The sequence below is a fragment of the Dicentrarchus labrax genome, unplaced genomic scaffold (genome assembly GCF_905237075.1).
Source record: "Dicentrarchus labrax unplaced genomic scaffold, dlabrax2021, whole genome shotgun sequence".
Classification (NCBI taxonomy): Eukaryota; Metazoa; Chordata; class Actinopteri; family Moronidae; genus Dicentrarchus; species Dicentrarchus labrax.
Window position 1 is genome coordinate 23,602,020 of NW_026136720.1, and position 20,667 is coordinate 23,622,686.

The 20,667-nt window shown below is 39.5% G+C and overlaps 1 protein-coding gene across 1 annotated transcript in view; it reads right to left on the reverse strand.

Annotated features, from left to right (window-relative positions):
* Positions 1-18,288, reverse strand: part of LOC127353387 (plasma membrane calcium-transporting ATPase 1-like) — a 28,502-nt gene extending 10,214 nt beyond the window's left edge. The window contains exons 1-9 of the mRNA XM_051382576.1: positions 17,548-18,288; positions 14,921-15,212; positions 10,084-10,281; positions 8,140-8,397; positions 7,642-7,767; positions 5,972-6,172; positions 5,837-5,863; positions 3,692-3,835; positions 183-397 (exon numbers count right to left, since the gene is read on the reverse strand). Coding sequence (XP_051238536.1) covers positions 183-397; positions 3,692-3,835; positions 5,837-5,863; positions 5,972-6,172; positions 7,642-7,767; positions 8,140-8,397; positions 10,084-10,281; positions 14,921-15,116 — 1,365 coding nt within the window. The 5' untranslated portion in view covers positions 15,117-15,212; positions 17,548-18,288. The remainder of the gene's footprint in view (positions 1-182; positions 398-3,691; positions 3,836-5,836; positions 5,864-5,971; positions 6,173-7,641; positions 7,768-8,139; positions 8,398-10,083; positions 10,282-14,920; positions 15,213-17,547) is intronic.
* Positions 18,289-20,667: the final 2,379 nt, after the last annotated feature.

A 20,667-nucleotide genomic window follows, 5' to 3' on the forward strand; every position in this document is an offset into this window, starting at 1 on the left:
CTAAAAATAAAAAAAATGATATTAAAACGTAGTATTTGATGCACTATATTGGACATTTAACTAAGGCAACTTCTGATTACACTAAGCTAATGTCATTTTTGGGGGTAATTATAATATCATATGGGAAACAGGAAAAGGAAAAGAACAGAATCTGGAGGAAAGTGTACAGTATACAAACAGACCTTGACTGAATATGCCAGGGAGATGGTGACAGCCAGAGGGAGACCTTCAGGCACAGCCACCACCAGCACTGTCACACCAATGATGAAGAACTTGACCAAGAACTGCACGTAGATGGGAATACACTCAGTGTTCCAGGGAACCGCCTGAATCCAGAAGGTATCGATCAGGAAGCGAACAATGAGGATGATGACAGTGAGAGCTGACATAAACAGACCTGAGGACACAGACAGAGACATGGAGAGTTCAGTTATAAAGGTGATCATAAGCACAACAGATGTTGTTTACAGGGTTCTGGGTCTGTATTTATCAAGTGTTACCTATACAATCATATAATTTGACACTGACTAGTGCAGCGCCATGTGCGGAGATGATGTCATGAACATAAACATAATAAAAACATCTGGACATTACAAAAAGCAACAACAGTGGCCCCATTACTAATAGATGTTTTCTTATTTACTTAATTCACTACTTAACACATACACTACTTTAATCTGCTCACTTTGCTTTTACCATCACACATACACACCAGCCTGGCCCTCCCTGCCCCTTTGTTTCTCTCTCCCTGTATGTGTCTCTGTTGACTTTCTTCTGCTGTAAGTTTTTACAGAGTTGCTTAAAAAAAAAAAAAAACTCATCCTTGGGATTTTTTCACGCGCAATTCCATTTTAACAACTTCAGGTGAGCCCTGTGTGGAGGAGGCTTGTTGTTAATGACGTACAAACAGATCAAAAACAATGCGGTACCGTATGACACTGTTACCTGCTGATGTGTTTACTGCTGTTCACTCTTGCTTTACCTGGTCCATACTTGTGCTACTGCATAAAATTCCCCCAGTATCTGTGCCAGACAGCGTCTCTGCCAAGCATGTACTAACACCCATTTTTCAGATCTTTGGCATAGTGATATCTCTAACAGTTAGTTGATATATTGCATGTATTTGCTGTACATTAAGTAGCTAAAGAGTCTTCGCTTCCTTGTCATCTCTATTGAGAGTTGCATATGCAGAGTACTGGCTGGGCACTAAGTCAATGAACTGAAGCAAGCATTTCAATTATCCTGGAAATGGAAGTTTAGTTGGGTTGTGTTTGAGGATTTAAACCGCTTATAACCGAGGTTTCTATAGGGGCAAGTCATGTACTTGGGGCAAGTATATTTCTGACCCACTTGCACAGTTGAAAAAATAAACATTATTTTAACATGTTGAACCCCCCTCAGGTAAAATACATTTTTTTTTAATGTTTTTTTAAATTACGTTCTATATTCATTAATTAATAAGTAATAAGTTGTATACCACAATATCGTTCATGAAATCGCTCTGAATGTGATCCCAACAATATAATTTGCCACTGTCATTGCTGTTTTAGTTGAAAAAATATAAATTTTTAGCCAAAGAACAAGGCTGCAAGGATCTTAGGAGAACATGTGCTCATTCTAAGGTGATAAAAAGTCAAATGTTACACACTGGACCTTTAAATAAAACAATTGATTCTCAAGTTTAGGGAAAGGGTTGCTGTGACATACAGTGCATACTTTGTTTCTTGCTGTATTTGTTTGTTTTTGATATGTATTTTGTGTCAAATGTTAAATTAATCAAGTATTAAAAAAAAAATAGAATATTGGATAAATTAGTTGTTAGTCGCTAAAAAATGTATCGTTATGTACAGTCCTAGTTAGGGGACCTTCTGGAACTCTTCTAAATATCAGCACTGCACTTATCAACATAGGTGATACAATGCTTTTAGTAGTATTACTAGTATTAAGACTAGGACCAAATATTCGTCACCAAGAATCTTTGGACAGTTAGGACCTACTTTGAGATGCTTGATGGACACTGACTCTAGTTGGTACTATTTTTCTACAGCACTGTAGGTACCAGGGATGCAATTCTTCCAGACCAGACAGGGCAGCATATGTGGCTACAAATATTCTAGTCACACCATCGCGGGCGGGGCTGAGCTCCTGGTCAGAGGTGAGACAGCAGTGGAGAGCCACACACTCACTACGCCACTGCAAGTGCAACAAAAGCTCCGCAAACAAAAATCCATTAAGAGTCATTTACAATGTAATCTGCACAAAAGATGTATGGACCAGGAAATAAACACTCAGCAGAATACACTTCGTTCAGGTAACTCAGGTAAAGCCTGCACTGAAGCAACAAACTCTGCAGGAGACTTTTAAAGGGAGAGAGAAATTCCCTGGAGACAGCAGCCCCCCCAAAAAAGATTACATGGTTTGTTAAGCTATATTATACTAATTTGTAGTAGTACTTTGTTATTTAGTGAAGTTGTACTGCTCTTGAAAACATTATAGAGAAAAAAGATAAAAAATCATACAAAATGATTCACACATTCAAATTACTACTAAAGCAAAAAGCAGCACTATACTGTGTAAAAAAATACAGCACAACTGCCACAACTACAAGTGACAGTCAGTCAGTGTACAGAGTTAGCTACTGCTGTATACTAGCTAATTATTTACACATATTACTCACAGACAAATAGTCTCCAAGGGAGAAGCGTGTCAGATATACATTCAGCATCAACATGTATCCAGCACTGTCTGTCTTGCCTGTCTGTGCTCAACTGAAGAATGTACTTGACTGCAGAAATAGCCCAGACCAGTAGAGGGTAGCACACAATATGAACCAATGCAAATAAATTAAATGATTTTAATGTATTAATTTAATAATCTCACTTTTTAAACTAAGAATTTATTTAAATTACTAACTTTAAAGGCAGCACATAAGTATATATATATATATATATATAAAGACAATAAGGAACAGCTTGGATGCAGGCAATTCTATTATCTAGGGGGGCTCCTGGTCAGAGACAGTGGGGAGCTGCACACCACGCCACTGCAAGTGTAACAAAAGCCCCACAAACAAAAAGCAAATAAGCGTGATTTATTAATGTAATCTGCGCAAAAGATGTACAGACGAGGAAATAAACGCTCAGCAGAATACACTTAACTCAGGTAAAGGGTGCACTGAAGCAACAAACTCTGTAAGAGACTTTTAAATTCCCTGGAGACAGTGACAATACCAGATTGACAAAATCAAAAAAAGATTGGTAATTAGTAAGCAAGTAATTAAGTATAAAATACATATATAATAGGCTATATTAAAATCAATGTATTATGTATAAAAAACATTAAGGAACAGCTTGGTTGCAGGCAATTTCGTTTCTTAATGCAATGCAGAGCTCACCTGTATTATTAAGGAAAATACAAGTATTGGATCAGGACTCGGTATCAGTAGATATTCAATGGGGATCAGGAGCAAAAACACTTTACTGGGACATTTTTACTGTGGTATCGAATATTGTGAAATTTCACTGGTACTGGTATTGACTACTTAGTATCTGGTATGTATTGGTATTTATTTTTTGCACTTTGGTGCATGCTAAACTGCATTTCATTGTCTCAGCACTTGCACTGCAATGACAATGAAGTTTAATCTAATCTAATATTCACACTTGACATTTATCTGATTCTCTGTTCATACCTGCTTTTCCGATCTGCACAGTCATTTTGGTGAGCTTCCCCTGGAGGACAGACTTCTCTTTCTTTGGCAGGCTTGTCTTTTTCTCTGGTTCTCCGTCCTCATTGAGTGGTGTCATTTCCACGGAGGCTCCATCCTTGCTTTTTCCTGAAGAGTACACAGAAAGTCAGTAAAACACAGCCATCAAAACTGCCACTAATAGTTTGAGTCAGGTCAAGGAAAATTAATTTATTGAGGTCTCAGGGCTGACCATTATATCGTATTTTCACTCCAATGAACACATTGGGTAAATAAGAAAAATAATTTTATGTAGGGATGAGTATAGAATTCAACTTCAATGAGTGACATGTCTGTTCTTGTTTGGATTGCTGTTGCATTATAGGAATGTGTATTACACTTTATACTTATAATTTATTAAGATAACATTTAAACATGGAGAGTTGAGTTTGCAAACTAAAACAGGGGCAAATCAGACAACAGGGAGGATCCTTACTAAAATATGATTCCATATGCTTGTAATAACACAGCAGAACTGGAGGATGATGATGTCAGTATGTGGGTCATACTATCCACTTTTCCATCACACAACTAACATTTTGTCATCAGGATAAAGTTAAAGCCATTAAAGTACTGGACAAAGAGTGGAGGGCGGGGCTACGATGCTGTGTGTCAAATGTTTGTCTAATCCAAGTCTGAGTTTATTGTGCTGTGTTGTTTAACTTCACGTAGAGTCAGAGAGCAGACCTCCAAACTAACTTACTGACAACAAACCAACAAGCTCACTAACCTGAATACATTATCTCTGTTCCCTCTGGATCACTACAGAAACAATTAACAGCACTACAAACAGAGTCCACTGACACTGTAGCTCTGTGACAGAGTGTGAGGTATCTGCAGGTGTGTGTGTGTGTGTGTGTGAATTTGTTTCTCTGTGTGTGTGAGCGTGCTGATCCCAGCTCAGTAATGAGGTTATTAGTGGACAGGCAGGCAGCAGCAGGCAGGAGAAGAAAGCAGCTGCCGAGCTTAAGGCTGATAATCTGCTTGGTCCTAATCACCATCAACAGAGTCAGGAGCACCTGCTGCTGCTGCTCAGACCACAGGGACATACACTGCACCATGTGGGACCAAAAGGACCACTAGCAGAACCAGGGAAACCCAGAAATGACAGACTTCAGATGAGATGCACTTCAGACCCCTAATGTCCTGCAGGATATTTGACTTGTCTGACCAGAACCACCTCTTGTAAATGTAAATATAAGATTCTGAAGCACAAATGAATCAGTTTTTACTGCCAATGTGTGAACAGGCTTTAACGTAACTTAAAAAACTAAGACCCTCCACCAACGTTCTCGGTTTCCAGACTTTTTTGACCATGCAAACACCACGTTCCTCTTTCACTCATTCAACCACCTTTTTGAAATGTTGGAATTGCGACATTTACGTTTATCTGAAAATCTGTTGATATCAAAGTCTTTCAGAAACCGGTAAAAACCCCAATTGAGACGCATATTCCGAATGTATAAACGTCCAAAGAATGCTCCTAAAACCTGAATAATATTGGTATATCCCACATGTCTTAATTGGAAAAATTGGGAATAAAGCATAATTAGGCATATCCAAACAGAATATGAGAATATTTGTCATATTTGGAATTATAGTGGAAAAGTAGTGTGCATGTAAATGTAGTCACTAATTACATTTCACAAGAACAGAAACACACAAAAAACAATGTCTCACAGGTTTGATCCAGACTGTTGCATTTCTGTCAAGTCAGAGACTGAATCTTTACAACCCTCACCATAATTAGGAAGAGAAACACTACACACATCTAAGGAGGACAGATCAGCTGCGACTGTGTGATACCGTCTGACCCCTGACAGCCTGTTGACTTCTATACTGCCTCACAGAACACATAGCCTACTGTACATACAGCCAACATGACAGATGAATAAAAACATTAATAAGGCAGTTCCACAGACATAACTAATGTTACCAGCTGTTGTTGCAGCTCAGAACCACCAGAGCTCAGAAAAAACAGCCCGCCTCAGGTAACAGATGGACAGATGAACTGAAAATGCTGCTATTCAGTTCAACCTTCACATCCACTCAGAGTCATATACGGTAACTCACAGTGCTAAAGTGGCTCACCTTTCTTTTCTTTGTCATCTTTTTTACCTGCAAAGGAAAAACATGTAAGAACAGCCATTAGTTAGTCATACAAATGGAACAAAACATCAATAAACCATTAAAAAGACAACAAAGATCCCTATTTTCTAAACTTACTTTTCTTGTCCATCTTCTCTTTCTTTTTCCGCTCCTCTTTTTTCTTCTCTTTCTCCTTCTTCCTTTTCTCTTTCTCAGCCTTGTCCTCACCATCATCACCTTCTTCACTAGCACCGAGCAGCATGAGGATGATTCCAGTTTGAGAGTTCACACCTACAGCGGTGACCAACATCTTTCCAGAGCCCTCCATCACATGGGTACCTGAGGGAGACAGGTATTTTACCATATTGGTAGTATTTGGAAATATTTTGTGGAAATACACACAATTATCAGACAAGGAAGGTAAGAGGGTTCCCCAACCAAAGACCAATGCTATGAAAAAAAAAAACAATAATGTCATATGCCACAGGAACAGTTTGTTGTCCTTGATATCTCAAGAATCTACAACAAATACAATCCACCACCTCCAGGTCTGGCTAGTGGAGAGATGAAAGAACAATATTAGGGTTTTTATTACTCCAAGAAGAATATATTTACAGAATGCTAGACCAGATTCAATGCTGGAGACAATGTTATAATTCAATGGCTAATCACTTTCACATATTTTGGAATCGTCCACTAATCCAATCCGATTGGCTACAGATACTAAAAAAATAAAATCAATAATGGGTTTTGAGTATTGATTATAGTTTTGGCACCATACATTTAGTTAAAATTTCAACTGAATTTAACACAACATAGGATAAGTATGTTGTTAAAATACTATTTGTAGCTAGCAAAAAAGCAATAATTAAGAAATGGTTAGATAAGGACCCACCAGCAAAAGGAGAGTTGATAGCAATAAGAAAACAAATGTATGAAATGGAGAAACTGACCTGAGACTTTTTTCTATGACTTTGTATCAATAAAGTATTGGTCCAAATGGTGTATACACATGAATATAGATATTTTATAGAGCTCTCCTTCCTCTTGGTTGTGGTCTACTAGTATTATCAAATGTATAATTCATTCACCGTATTCCTGTGATGAATTTGTTCAGTGAACTCATACTGGGTTTGTATGTGTATTTGGATGTCAGCAGGCTTTTTAATTCCCTTTGAGCATATGGACTGGAAGCGATCCCTACTTGATGCCGTGCTGGTGTTTTCTTTGTATGCCTCTCCCTTCCTGGGACTATGGGAGTAATGGCAAGTAACTCTTAACACACACCTAACTGCTGCCAATCATCAATAAGGAGTCATGTGCAGTCAGTGTGGCTGCTGACTGTGATGTTTAAAATTTTGCAACACACACTGGGTTCAAGCACCCTGTGTGCACCCTAATGTGTTAATGTGTTCTGTATGTCATCTGTAAACGCAAAACCTTGTGCAGATTCAGCGAGCCAAACACACCTGGTGCCTATATGAGCATAAGAACCACAGGCTATAAATTTATGGTCTAATAGGCTGTCTCCAAAAACTATATATTCCTAAATTATCACTTTACTGTTAGTGGAGTGACTCTGCCTAAACCATAAAATCAATTCAAATTCAGTCATTTCTGGTTCAAAGTTGTATAATTACATTGTAGGAAGAGCTTTAATGTTAATCTTAGGTGTGAAAACTACAGAGTTGATTTAATTTAACAGTGGAAAATCAGCAGCAAGGAAAGGCTGGTAAGAGCTGGCAATAACAATGCAGGTCACACTGAACGTGGCTGCAATTTGATGTGAATGGAGTAGAGTGAAGCACCTGACAGCAACATGGGGTCTCTGTCGAGACTCTTCTTGACATGATCTGACTCTCCGGTCAGCGAGCTCTCATCAATCTTTAGATCGTTGCTCTGAATCAGGACACCATCAGTAGGGAGGAGGTCACCTGGAAAAACGACACACACACACACACACACACACACACACACACACACACACACACACACACACACACAGTGTAACAACAGCTCACCCTCATCAGGTCATTATGTTACATCATCATTATGGCAAGAACCCACCAGTCTGTCACATGACAACTAATAGAGAAAAGAAATTACATTTTTAAAATTTAAAATTAAGGTTTGATGATCCCTTGAAGGCTGTTGTTCAGGCGAATAGGGGACAATAAATAACATTGTGGTTTAAATCAAAAAACTAAAAACTAATAGTACTAAAGTTTTATATCAAGCTCTAAAAATCACTCAGGGAACTTGATTTTAAACCAGTGTTATGCTCTGTTATACTTTGTTTCTCTAACCATATTTGACTTGAGCGATGTCTCCAACAACGAGCTCGGACACTTGGATCTGGATCACCTGCCCCCCTCGCACCACGGTGAACTTCTGCTCCTGCTCAATGCGGCTCTGGAGGCCACGGAACTGCTTCTCTTTGCTCCAGTCATTGAAGGCTGTCACCAGGACCACGCACACCACCGACAAAAGGATGGCAGCACCTTCGATCCATCCAGCCTCCGCCTCACTCTCCTCTTCCACGCCGCCAGCCGCACTGCCACAGTCTGAACACAAACAATACAGGCTGGAGTTTGTTCTCTAAATATGTGTCAATGCCTCTTTAATTTTCCATAGCTTCTTTACACACTCAAACAGTGCAGCCTAACAGGAAGGGATGTCTGACCTTCCTGCACAGGAGGATCCAGGTCTTAACTTTGAGAGGAGAGCTGCTGTGAAGCAAAAAGTTATAACCTTATGCATGCAGATGTGAGCTGTGTAGTTGCCTGAACATGTTCATAGAGTTAACTCTGACACATGAAATCCTGTGGACTGTCAGATGAGGAGGCAGCTTGAATGAAAATGATCACTTAAAACACTTTAAAGGTCCAGCATGTAACATTTAGGAGGATTGGCAGAAAATGGAATACAATATTCATAGGTATGTTTTCATTAGTGTGCAATCACCTGAAAATAAGATTCATGGTGTTTTAGCTACCTCAGAATAAGCAGTTTTTGTTTACAGATGCTGCGGGTCACCTTCTGTGGAGGCCGCCATGTTGAACCACTGTGTTTCTACGTTATCCGAGAATGGACAAACCTAACATTGACTTTAGATAGGGCCTTTTGTTTCACCTATACACTTCATAGCTTGTTCTCATTCCCATTGCTAGATGCCACTAAATCTTACACTGGTCCTTTAAAGCAGCAGCCTATACCATTCAAAAGATAAACAATTTATTGGTGAACTTGATTAACTAAAAAGTGTCAGTTCAATCAGATATATCTGGCACCCTGTCCTGTATACGGTTCAATATATGGTAGTTGGTCTATCTGGCTAATAGCGCATTCAGACTTAATAACACACATCTGAATGTGTAAAAGCATATCAGCCAACTGTCTTTCTCAACTCTCCTCCCGAACAGGGTCAGATGCAGCCTGGCTTTGGTTAACTGACCTTTCTGTCAGGAATGGAAGCTGATAATTTACACACTACATAATTGATTCACAGACAAAACAGAATCCATGCATATGGACTCAGCGAGAAAGCTTTTATTTTGTACTAATATAACGTATTGATTTCACTGTAGGTCTGTGGTGTATGAACTATGCCACAGACTGGAGTCTCTGCTGAGATGAAGCTGTGACAGTTGTCTCATATGAACAGCTCCAACAGAAATAAGACTTGAGTGGACCCACATGCTATACATGTCTCCTGTAGGAAGAGTTTGACCGAACTATAACCAGATGCCAACTCGCCTCTTATTGTGTTTAAGTCTGTTTTCACAGAGTTTAACAAATAAAACCTTGACCTGTATGTTTCAGTCTGAGGCGGTTGCTCAGCAGGTGAGCTAGACTGGATAATATAGTATTTCTCATATGCTAGGTAAGAAGTATTGATGGAAAACATCAGAAACAATGCTGAATCTATTTAAAAATGAATAAATGTCTATATTTAAGAAGCTGCTTCTCAGCTGGTCACTGTGTGAACATCATTTTTATGAACCAGTGTTATCACAAATACTGCTGATGTAAAGTATCACAGGAAGTCCCAAAAGCCCTCACTGACTGAAGCCTGATGACGAGACATTTAGACAGACAGGAAACAAATTTTGAACATCGGATCACCTGACAGCTGTGCTCATATCTCATCACAATGTCTCTGTAAACAAGTTCAGTGAGACACCTGGTTACACACAGGCTCAAGATAAGATACAAAGGTTTCATTTGAACAATTAAACGGATAAACTCACTCTGTCTCCCAGCATCTGGCGGACTGTAGAAAGAAAGGCCTAGTGAAATGATGGCTGCCACCTCCAGGATGATGAGCGTGACATCCTGCAGGGCTTCCCACACTAACTGCACAAAGGTTTTTGGCTTTTTAGGAGGGATGAGGTTCTGTCCAAACTCCTGTTTCCTTCTGTCGATGTCCTCAGAGTTTCCATCTAAACCTGCAGCAGGAGACACAAAGACAACATCAGTGACATGTCCTCCTTTGAGCCTGTTTTACACCATTAAACTGACTTTATATTTAATCTAACATCTGTTAATCCAAGATAATGCTTAATCCCAACCTCTTCATATGGTGTAAACTCTGAAACTCTGCCCAACATTACAAGTCTTTGGGGTTAAACAAGGTTCAGAATCATCAGATTATTTGACTCATTCATCCCGAAAGTGTGAGCCTAAGACTGTGGATATGGGTTAGAACTGGCAGGTCTGTTGCCTTATGATGGGGTGGAATACTACTAACATATACTGTGAGCATATGATATTAAAAAATCTGAATATGACAGCACACTTACTAACTAACATAACTAACTAAAACTGGATTTAAGTCAGAGATCCTAAAGAACTGTTGCATCATTACATTTTTGAAAGCGTGTCATACTAAAACAGGGCTCCAGACTAACTTTTTGCATTGGTTGCACTGGTGCGCCTAACTTTTTTTTTTTTAGGTGCACCAGCACAAAATGTAGGTGCGCCCAAATTTTTCATTGTGTCGCCTTTAAAAAAAACTTTTTGGTCGCACTCTGGAGCCCTGTAAAACAATATAGTCTGAGGACTAGATCTGTTTCCTTTGTGTTCTGCTTTCATCCTGCAGCTGAATCCTGCTCAGGTTGATGTGCACACTGTCTGTGAAAAACAGCCCACAGTGGAAGCATGAACATATATGCAGCCATTGACCAGAAGAAAGTCATAGCCAGATTAACCTTAACCTGTATGAAGTTCATACAGTTTTTCCATAAAGTTTTAAAGGATGAAACCTCTCCAGTTGTGCTCATGAGGGCTGTTGTTTTTTATTTGAAATTCCAACTACTATGTGAATGTAGAAAAAGATCTAATAGCCAATCTGCAATAATCTGTCTGAATGCCGTATCATATACTCCACTGTTCCTAAAATGCACTGTCCATCTCACCCACTGCATGTCCTGTTTTTATCTGTAAAACCAGACTGTTGCTCTCCTCTTTGACACACACAGTATTAAACAAATTCTGTGCTGTACAGATGATCAGAACACCAAAACAACAGAGAACTAATGTGAAGAAACATTTTGGATTTAACACTATAGAAGTACTTTGAAACTATGCCTACAATTAACCTTGCAAGGCAGCCAGACTCACAAGATTATGAAATCATGCAAGAATCCATCTTGCCAGGAGACCACAGTGGTTCAGACCAATCAGCGTCCTATAAGGAGCTACTGGCAGCTGTGACATTAGCTACGGGTGTGGTTTAACGCTAGGTGTGTGACAAGATGTGAAAAGTGAGGCACTCGGTTAGCTGATCTGGTAGAGCTGGCACCCCATGTACCAAGGCTGAGTCCTTGCTGCAGTGGCCCAGGGTTCGTATTTGACCTGTATCCCTTTGCTGCATGTCATCCCCTCTCTCTGCCCCCCTTTCCTGTCTATCTTCGGGCTGTCACTATCAATTAAACGCAATAAAAGCCCCAAAAAATATAAAATAAAAACTGGAGAATATTTCTTCATTAAAAGAAGAGCAAAGAACGGAACTCAAAGCTTTTCTCGAAAAGATGTTTTCACTCTTCTCCCAAAACTTTAGTTTGACTACGCTATATGGTTCGTTGATCTGATTGGTTGAAGTTTGCTCATGATAGATAATGATAGACAGATGGTTCATCCAATCACCTACTGATTATTTTTGAAAGCGCCTGCTCTTTTTTAAACTGTTTCCTGTACTAGGAAGTAGAAATACTACTATTACTACTACTACTAGTAGAACTAATGTCAATTCCAATCATTAGTGCCCGAGCACCAAGCGTGCTAGGACCCTATTGAAATGCAAGGAATTATTAGAATAATATTATTATTCTGCATTTTTGGAGGCTTTAGCATACTCGGAAACTCATGAAACTTTTTTTTTGTTGAAAATTCTACGGTAGGAGAAATTTACGTATTCTATTCTTCCCTAACATCAGCATTCGCAAAATGGCTTAGCCACGCTCCCAAGACATGTACAACTGCCATGTAAGCGAGGGACCAATCATTCCTGCTTGCAGCTTTAATTTAAAAATGATTTTTTTTTAATGAAAATTTGCACATGGTTTATCATGCCTGGTGTTTGTGTCTCTCTACAGTAGTGTGGTGTTGTGTGGGAGCAGAGAGCAGACTGGTTTGCTCTGTGGAGCAGAACGTGTCACGACTTGCTCAGATCCCTTTGGACACACGGCAGCTGCTGCATGGCTGCAGCTGACTCGGTCAGTCTGAACAGGTTTTTAATGCAGCACCTTTCTTCGTGTTGTCTGAAAATGAAACTCAGTGAGCAAAGCACTGAGCATGCTCTGTGCTTTCAGATGAGTGGGATTACACTGAAAGTTAATGGATCTGCACCCCAGCTGTCACCACACAGACACACAGACAAGTAAAGCAGTGTGATGGATTTTCCAGTGATTTCAAGCTGCTGTTGACATTTTACCTCTCTCTGGCAGCAGGAGTCAAAACTCTGACGGTGTTTACTGAGAGTGTGAAAGATGGACAGACTGAATGAATTAATGATGAGGAGAAAAATGTCAAAGGGCAGACAAATGAGACACCACTGAATCCACTGTAGTTCAGTGTGAGACACATTGAATCTACTGTCTGTAGCTCAATGTGGGACACATCCACATCTTAACCACACCGTAGCAGAACATTACCAAAGCAATAAAGTTTGGCTAATCTCAAGTGTGATGGACTATGTCTCTATGGGTGTATGGTAGAAAGCAAATCTAATCTAATCTAAAAACAAGTGGATAATGGAATTTTTTTTTGTAATGAACTTATGATTTGTAATAAAAGTGCAAAAACGTACAAACAGCAGGATGTTCATCAAAGCAGCTCAGTGTTCTGTCTAAACCCGCAGTCACCGGGGCATGGAGTCTAAGTTTAGCATTTAAAGTCAAATGCAAAACTCCTCTGGTCATCCTCTGCATGAGATCATACAGGACACATCCTCCAGGGTTCAGCAGAGGTCACTGAGGTCATCATGTAGAAAGGTTTTACATGCTGATCAGACAAGATGAGCATCACTGCTCAACAAAAACTAATATTACAGTGGTGGATTTTTAAAAATTTAAGTTTTATCTTTGTTACACAGTTAGGTATTTCCTGACCTTGAAATTCGCTTTCCCCCTCTGCGTGGTGTTTTGGTGCCCAGCGCTTCGAGCGCAGTACACAGGGAAAAGAAATGCTAACAGGTGGAAGGTTCATTTAAATGGGCAGCATAAAGCTAGTTTGTTTTGTTTGTTGATATTTTGGTGGAAACTCAGACTGCGTCTCTTTCTGGTGCCACGCCCCTCTGTAAAAGTAATTAACCACAGATTTAGGTCACATTTATGAATGCACAGATCTGGCTTTTTCTCTGCCGATACAGCGTACTGATAAAATACCAGTGCTCATTTTTTCCTAAATTTTAACTCTTTATAGCACTACTTCCTCACTATGTGAAGCTAGTGTTGTTTTTTCTTCAGTCGTAAAAGCGCAGCTGCACTGATTGTGAAAGTTAGTTAGTTAGTGTCACTCTACTGAGTGTGCACCTGATCTGCTTAATAAGGTCACAACCAATATAAGTCAAATGACTGTTTGCTCAAATGATCAGTGCATCCCTACTTAAAGACACACACACACTGCGATTTTCTTACAGCATCCACCAACGTTTCTTCTCAGGTCACTGTTGATGTTGAACAATCCCAATAAAGTGCTTTAGACCACAAGACATCACCAAAATGAAGCGCCGGTAGCACACCTGACAGAGTGTGTACCATGTATCAACGTTCAAGTCCCTACTGCAGTGGCCCAGGTTTGAGTTCAGCCTTTTGCAGCATGTCATCTCCTCTCTCTCTTGTGCATTTCCTGTCTCTCTTTACTGTACTGTCAAATAATATAGCAAATGTGAAAAAAATTATAATCTTGTCCTCGCTGTCTAAATCCTCCATTTGAAATTGTCCTAATTTAAATGCAGAATTTACAGACTGGAACATGCTGTGTTTGTCTTATATTGTCCTGAAGCTGACAGAGAGTAGGGCAGGATCAACAGAGGCTGCAGGTCACGGTTGACTTTGACCATCACACAGTCAACAGTGCCTTAAGCCAGACTAAACCAATACGTCCTACGTCGGTTTGATGGTGCCTGCACCAGGGGGAGGGGTTTGTGAGTCACTGGTGAAGGGGCATTAGATTGGCTCTGACTGAAAACACCAAACTGTAATTAGAAAGGAGCATCACACTGACTGACTGTCTTGCCAAATTGGGCGGTTTTGGGTTCCATTGCCTACAATTCTCTCTCAGTCTCGCTTTTCCTCTTCATGCATCTTCATTTTAGGTAAAAACCTATTTGTTATTTGAGCTGTCCCATTATTGTTTCTTTATTTTTAAGGCAAAAGTCAGAAATGTAAAATAGTTTATAGTTACACTGTATGATGTAGCCTCCTCTCTGTTCTAGCTGTAGCACACAATGCTTGAATTTTACAACAGTAAAAGTTTTATTATTGTGAAAAGTTGAGATTAGCCGCGATACTGTTTCTAGTCTTTATGAATTCATTAGTATTATTATTGTTTATCATAGATAACAGAGTTTCTGAACATATTTACCTTCAACAGGTGAGGTCCTCAGTCTGGCACACAGTCCGTTAACATCTCCATAACACTCCTGGATCTTGGTCAGTGACTCAGCTCCCCTCAGCTCCATGAGCGAGCGCAGCTCCTGTAGTGAGCAGCTGAACTCCCCTTCGTGGTTGGCCTCGCCATGTCGTCCATGTTTGGACCCACGAAAAGAGTTGTTAGCCATGTCTCCTTCCTCTGGGACTCGACAGAGGCCTTCCCAAAAAACACAGACTCAGTGGTCGGCCCGAGTTGCAAATCTGGCCGTACAGGGACTCTGTGACTGTAGGGGGATAGACAAATCAGGTTATTTCAGAAGTCTCATGGGAAAACAAATAAGTAACTCTATGGGAAAATTGTAGAGAATATCACCACACAAAGGGCGTGATTGGACACAGGTCATGTCCTTGGTATTTGGTATTGTCTCTGGGAATGTGGGGGTTTTCATTCTACAACTACATACATATTTATATTTGACTTTTTCTGGCGAGAAATGTGATGTCAAAAAAGTATGCGGGATTCATTACTTTACTAGCAAATTCATATTCATGGGATTATGGAGGTTTTGAAATGGCATTTAGAACATAATTTAGAAAGATCGAATTTAGTGTAAATATAATAAGTTCTTGAGGGAGGTGGGAATACGATGGGGGACGTCGACTCATTTATAAAATCCTGGCAACAGCACTAGATGGGCAATATGGCTAAATTAATTATCACCATAGTTAACAATAGTTTGCCAATATCAACTACCATCAATCATCAAATGGCAGATGTTGGCTAAATTACATAAAAATACATTTATTTTATATGTAATTTGGTTGACTACTTTAAATAATCAATAAAGTGCGTTCCAAAACAATAAACCGCTGTGTTCCTCTGGCATGCAATAAATCAAACTTTAAAAAAAACTTAAATATTCAATAACTATTTTCATTTTTTGAAACTACAGCACACTCTGAATAACAAATGATGACAACAAATGATGGGAGAACAATTAGATCATATCATCGTGGTATGCTTCATCCGAAAGCTGATTTAATATTCAAATATTGTATAGTCAAAAACTGTTTAGCAATCAGTTTGGAGAGAAACTGAGTTTAACATGAAGTCTCCCTCCACAAAATATATATATATATATATATATATATATATTTATCTTCTTGTTCCTACAGTTGTATGTTTGAGCTTCTGTGCAGAATGATGTCTGTGCAGAGTTTGACACTAGAAGGATGGTTTCACATTCATCTGCTATAAGTACAAAGTTTCTCTGTGCTCACTGAAAATCTCAATTTAATGGGCTATAAAAATGTAAAAAACCACAGAAAGATCAATCTTCTTCCAGTATGTAACTTACTCAAGTGTGCAGTTGAACTTAAGGCCACCAGTGCACATACACTGAGAACAGACTTTACAGTGAAGTAGAAGTCATTTTGTGTCCAGCAGAAAAACTTCAGAAATGAAAGGTTCCCTTTGCATGATTTCTGAATGTTCAATGGGCTAGAATGAACCTTTTTAAGGGTTTTAATGACAATATTATTGTTTTTTGCAGAAACAACACATCAGACAAACATTACTGTCCCAAACAGAGTATTTGTATATAACTTTAATGTTGCCTAATGAGCTTGTTGAACTGAACTGAACTGAAAAACTTGAAATGCTGGTAGTGACAGGTTAATGTGTCATGTGTAAATAAATAAAGTAAAAATAAAATGAAATAAACTCCAGCTCAAAGAACAGTACTTTGCTCAAGGGCAGCAGCAGGAGTAAAAATGAAATCAAGGCAAGAACAAACTTATTGACAAAAATTACTATCTATGTCTTGGGCGGCAGGACTAGTGTGTCACGTTGTACTTGTTACATCGTCTTACCTCATCACTGTTAGTAACCAGCTGTATGCGTGTGAAGCAAGACAGTCAAGACCTGCCAGACCTGATCAAACCTCCAGCCATCAGACTGCTCTATTCTTAAAACCTTAGTTAACTAAAAACTAACAAGTACATTTTAACTGTTCATTCACTTTGAACAGACTGAATCTGAATGGATATTTGTGTGTGCTGTAGAGTATTGTGCCTGCTCATATGTGAACTGAAAGCCTTTATACTTGTTCTTCACAGGTTGTGACCTCTGTGCCTTCAGCTGTAATCTGTCAATCAGTCAGCCGAGGCTTAATCTGAGCAAGAGAGAAGCAACCTGTTTGAGGCTGATGGAGAAAAAGCTATTGAGAGGTGACCAGGCTGAACTTAAGTTATATCAGTGAAATTGCTAGAGCCTCTTGAGTGATTACAACATACGGTCCCAAAACACAAAGAGATTTGACAAATGGATGCCCAAAAAAGACAGTAAATCCTCACTTTAGAGAGGCTGCAACAAGATAATTTAGATTTTTATTGGAGAATTCTTTGTTGATCAATTACTAATGAACTAATCATTGCAGCAGTAGCCAGCCCTCCACACCGAGGAAATACATTCAAGCTTTTGAAAAAAACAACAAACAAAACAACAAACAAAAAAAAAAAAACAAAAAAACCCCACACTATTAAGAATGTGTAATTCCTGATAAAACATTATTATCATTTCATTAGTGCAGCACTGCGGAGAAGAAAGGCTTTACTTACAGAAATTTCCCCCATCGCCTCCTGTTAGCAGCAGCAGCAGGTATTAGTGGCAGTCTGATTACTCTGAGCAGCGTCACACTCACAGCTCCAGAAACAGCCCATAACCTGGCCACAGCTTCGGCAGTATGCAGACCTGCTCCAAGACCACAATTTACACACAAAACCAGCCTGTTTTTTAGAAATTCCGTTTGACCTTCAGCAAGCTCACAGTCACAAGCAGCGCTCCATCGGAGGAAAAAACAGGAGCTGGCTAAATGATTATCTGAGGAAAGCCTTGCTTAATCTAATTAGACAATCTGTGGCTTCAGTGAGCGCCAGATAGACTCTGCTGCAGCTCCTCCTGCTGAGAGAGACACACCATGTCTACACACACTAGGTCTACACAGACTACAACTAAACCTGCAGCAGCTCGTCCTATTGAGAGGGACATGCCAGGTCAACATAAACCAGGTCTACACACCAGGTCTAAACAGACTTGAGGAGATGTTAGACTGAAGACAGGTGGTCAGACTGAACAACTTGAGGAGCAACCACCAAAAGATACCATAGCAACCAGTTGCATCCCCTAGGAACCACTAAGAAGAAAGAAAAAGAAACCAGCTAGCACACCTTAGCAACCATTAAGAAAATCTCAAGCAACCACCATGAAAAACCCTGGCAACCAGCTAGTATATCTTAGCAACAACCAAGAAACAGAATGTCATGTCTATCCTGTTCTTAGTGCTCTAGCTGCATTAGTTGTTGTTCATTACTGTTGTTTTCATTTCTTACAGACACACACAAAACTCATGTAGACTTCCCTTCCCCCCGCAGGCTGACGTCAGGTGGCACACACACACACACACACACACACACACAGGTGGATTACAGCACATAGAGACACAGGAGGATTAACTGAGCACACTCATACACACATACACACAGGGTGATATCACTGTTTCACATTTGCATGATAGTGTTTTCACACTGAGCTAACATGACCTTTGACCCTACACTCTAAAGAGAACTACCACTGCAGTAGTTTAACAACTTATTGAACCGATCAGCCAGGGATTGCCCATGCCCCCAAATCCCCCACACTGATACAAATTTCTGATAAACCCTCTTCTTGTACACACTTAACTGCATGTTACAACTCAGATGATAAGGTGAGTAATCCAGAGACTATTATAGTTCAAATAGATAAATTAATCTCAAAAACAAGATTAAAGTTTGTGAAATAAACTTGCTTGATAAATTCATTCTGGGTGAATTGGTTCAGTCAGCACTGGGCAAGTTGACATGGGATCAGCTCATCTGTCTATTTGGTGTGTGTGTGTGTGTGTGTGTGTGTGCGCCACCCAGTGGTCACAGATAGTCAACACACGCCACACACTCACACTACCTTGGACCTTTCTCATTTCTCTAATTTGTGCCTCCTCGTCTCCTCTCTCCTCTGTCCTCCTGCCTGAGACCCGGAAATCAATCTCAGTGCGCCATCTTGAAGGACGTCTCAATTCCTAAATTGCATCTGGAGGAGACGAGAGGAGGCACGCTGGAGGAGTTATGAGCGAGGGTGCACATGTGTATCCTTTGTGGATGTCTTTTCAATGTTTTCAGCACCGTTGACACATAAAAGAGGCGTGACACAGAGCTGGAATATACAAACCATGGCGGGAGCTCTGTACAGATGTACTCATAAGTTGTATTAGTTATTGAAGATGATCAAACTTTCTGCCCTTTATTGTTTGTGTAGCGCTTCGTAAGGCACTGTTCTAACAGCATTCCTTAAAGATATGTTATGTATTACTATGGTAACGGCCAAAAAACCTCCTCAAATACCACAACACACATAATTATAGACGGTGAGTTAACAGTGTTATGAGCACTTACTATAGTGAGAAATAATTAAAATGGTCCGCCTCTCATTCCCACATCCTTTTCCCACTGACACTGTTGCAAGCTGAGAAGACAAAATCGTCAAAAAGTTAATCTTTATGGATTATATTGATGCCCAATTGACAAGAAGACTGTGGTCACTTTATCTCGTGCTTCTGGAGTTACGTGTTGTTACGGACACGTAAGGCACAATGCCTTACGTGTCCGTAATATTTCTTAAAGGGAGTTAGGCGCTATATATTCCCTGAAAGTACAGAACAGAATGAAGAACAAATATTTTTATATACAATAGTAAAAGAGCAGCTTTATAGGTTGTGATCAAAATAGAAATGTATGACATCCGTAGACTACATTCTTGCCACATTATGCCATGTTGTCAATTAAATTAAAAATCAATATACAATAATTGTTATGAACACTGTTCATCTGACAGCATACAGCAGTAATATATAAGAAAACAATAGGCAGATGATGCAGCTGTGCAGTTGTTGACTCTGATTCAAGGACATATTGTTAAATGCCTGTTGTCTTGACTCCTCTCTCCTGGCTTCCTCCACTTGCATCTCTGGTGGCAGGGACTAAGATGCGAGGAGAGGAATCAAGGATGTACAAACGGGGAAATGAGAAAGGCCTCTTCAGTCTAGGAATACCACCTCTACCATTGGAGGAAAAGCTTCCTTCCATCTACCACATTACACCACTATAACCGCTTTGTGCTGTGAATGATACTACATTGTTTAATGATGTCTTGCTTGTTGTTTGGCTGCACAATACAGATGCTGAATGTTTTGTTTTTTCCTAAACCCCATTTTGTCTTTCATGTATTATCATTACATTGCAGTCACAGAGCTCAGCTTCAGTTTTTCTTGAAAACCACATACCTCTTTGTTTGATTTGTACATCAGGCACCAAAACGTTGTATCATTAGTTACACTCATCTATAATGATGCTGTATATTTTTCTTTGTAATTTAAATTATAAATTTAAATGATAAATGATTACATTTCATCTGGTTAAGGAGACAATTTTATAATTTGAAATAAACTGGGTTGATCAAAATATTTTAGTGTTTTATGTACTATTGTTGTTGTTGTTATTATTTTTTGTTTATTTGATTAAGGGGTAGATAACTCTGGTCCACAGTCCAACATCGTAGGTGGCTGTAATGCGCCTTAATGCGGTTTGCCACTCCAATTAAAACCGAAAGAGGAACACAAACAGGAGCTGTGGAGGAGTGTGCTT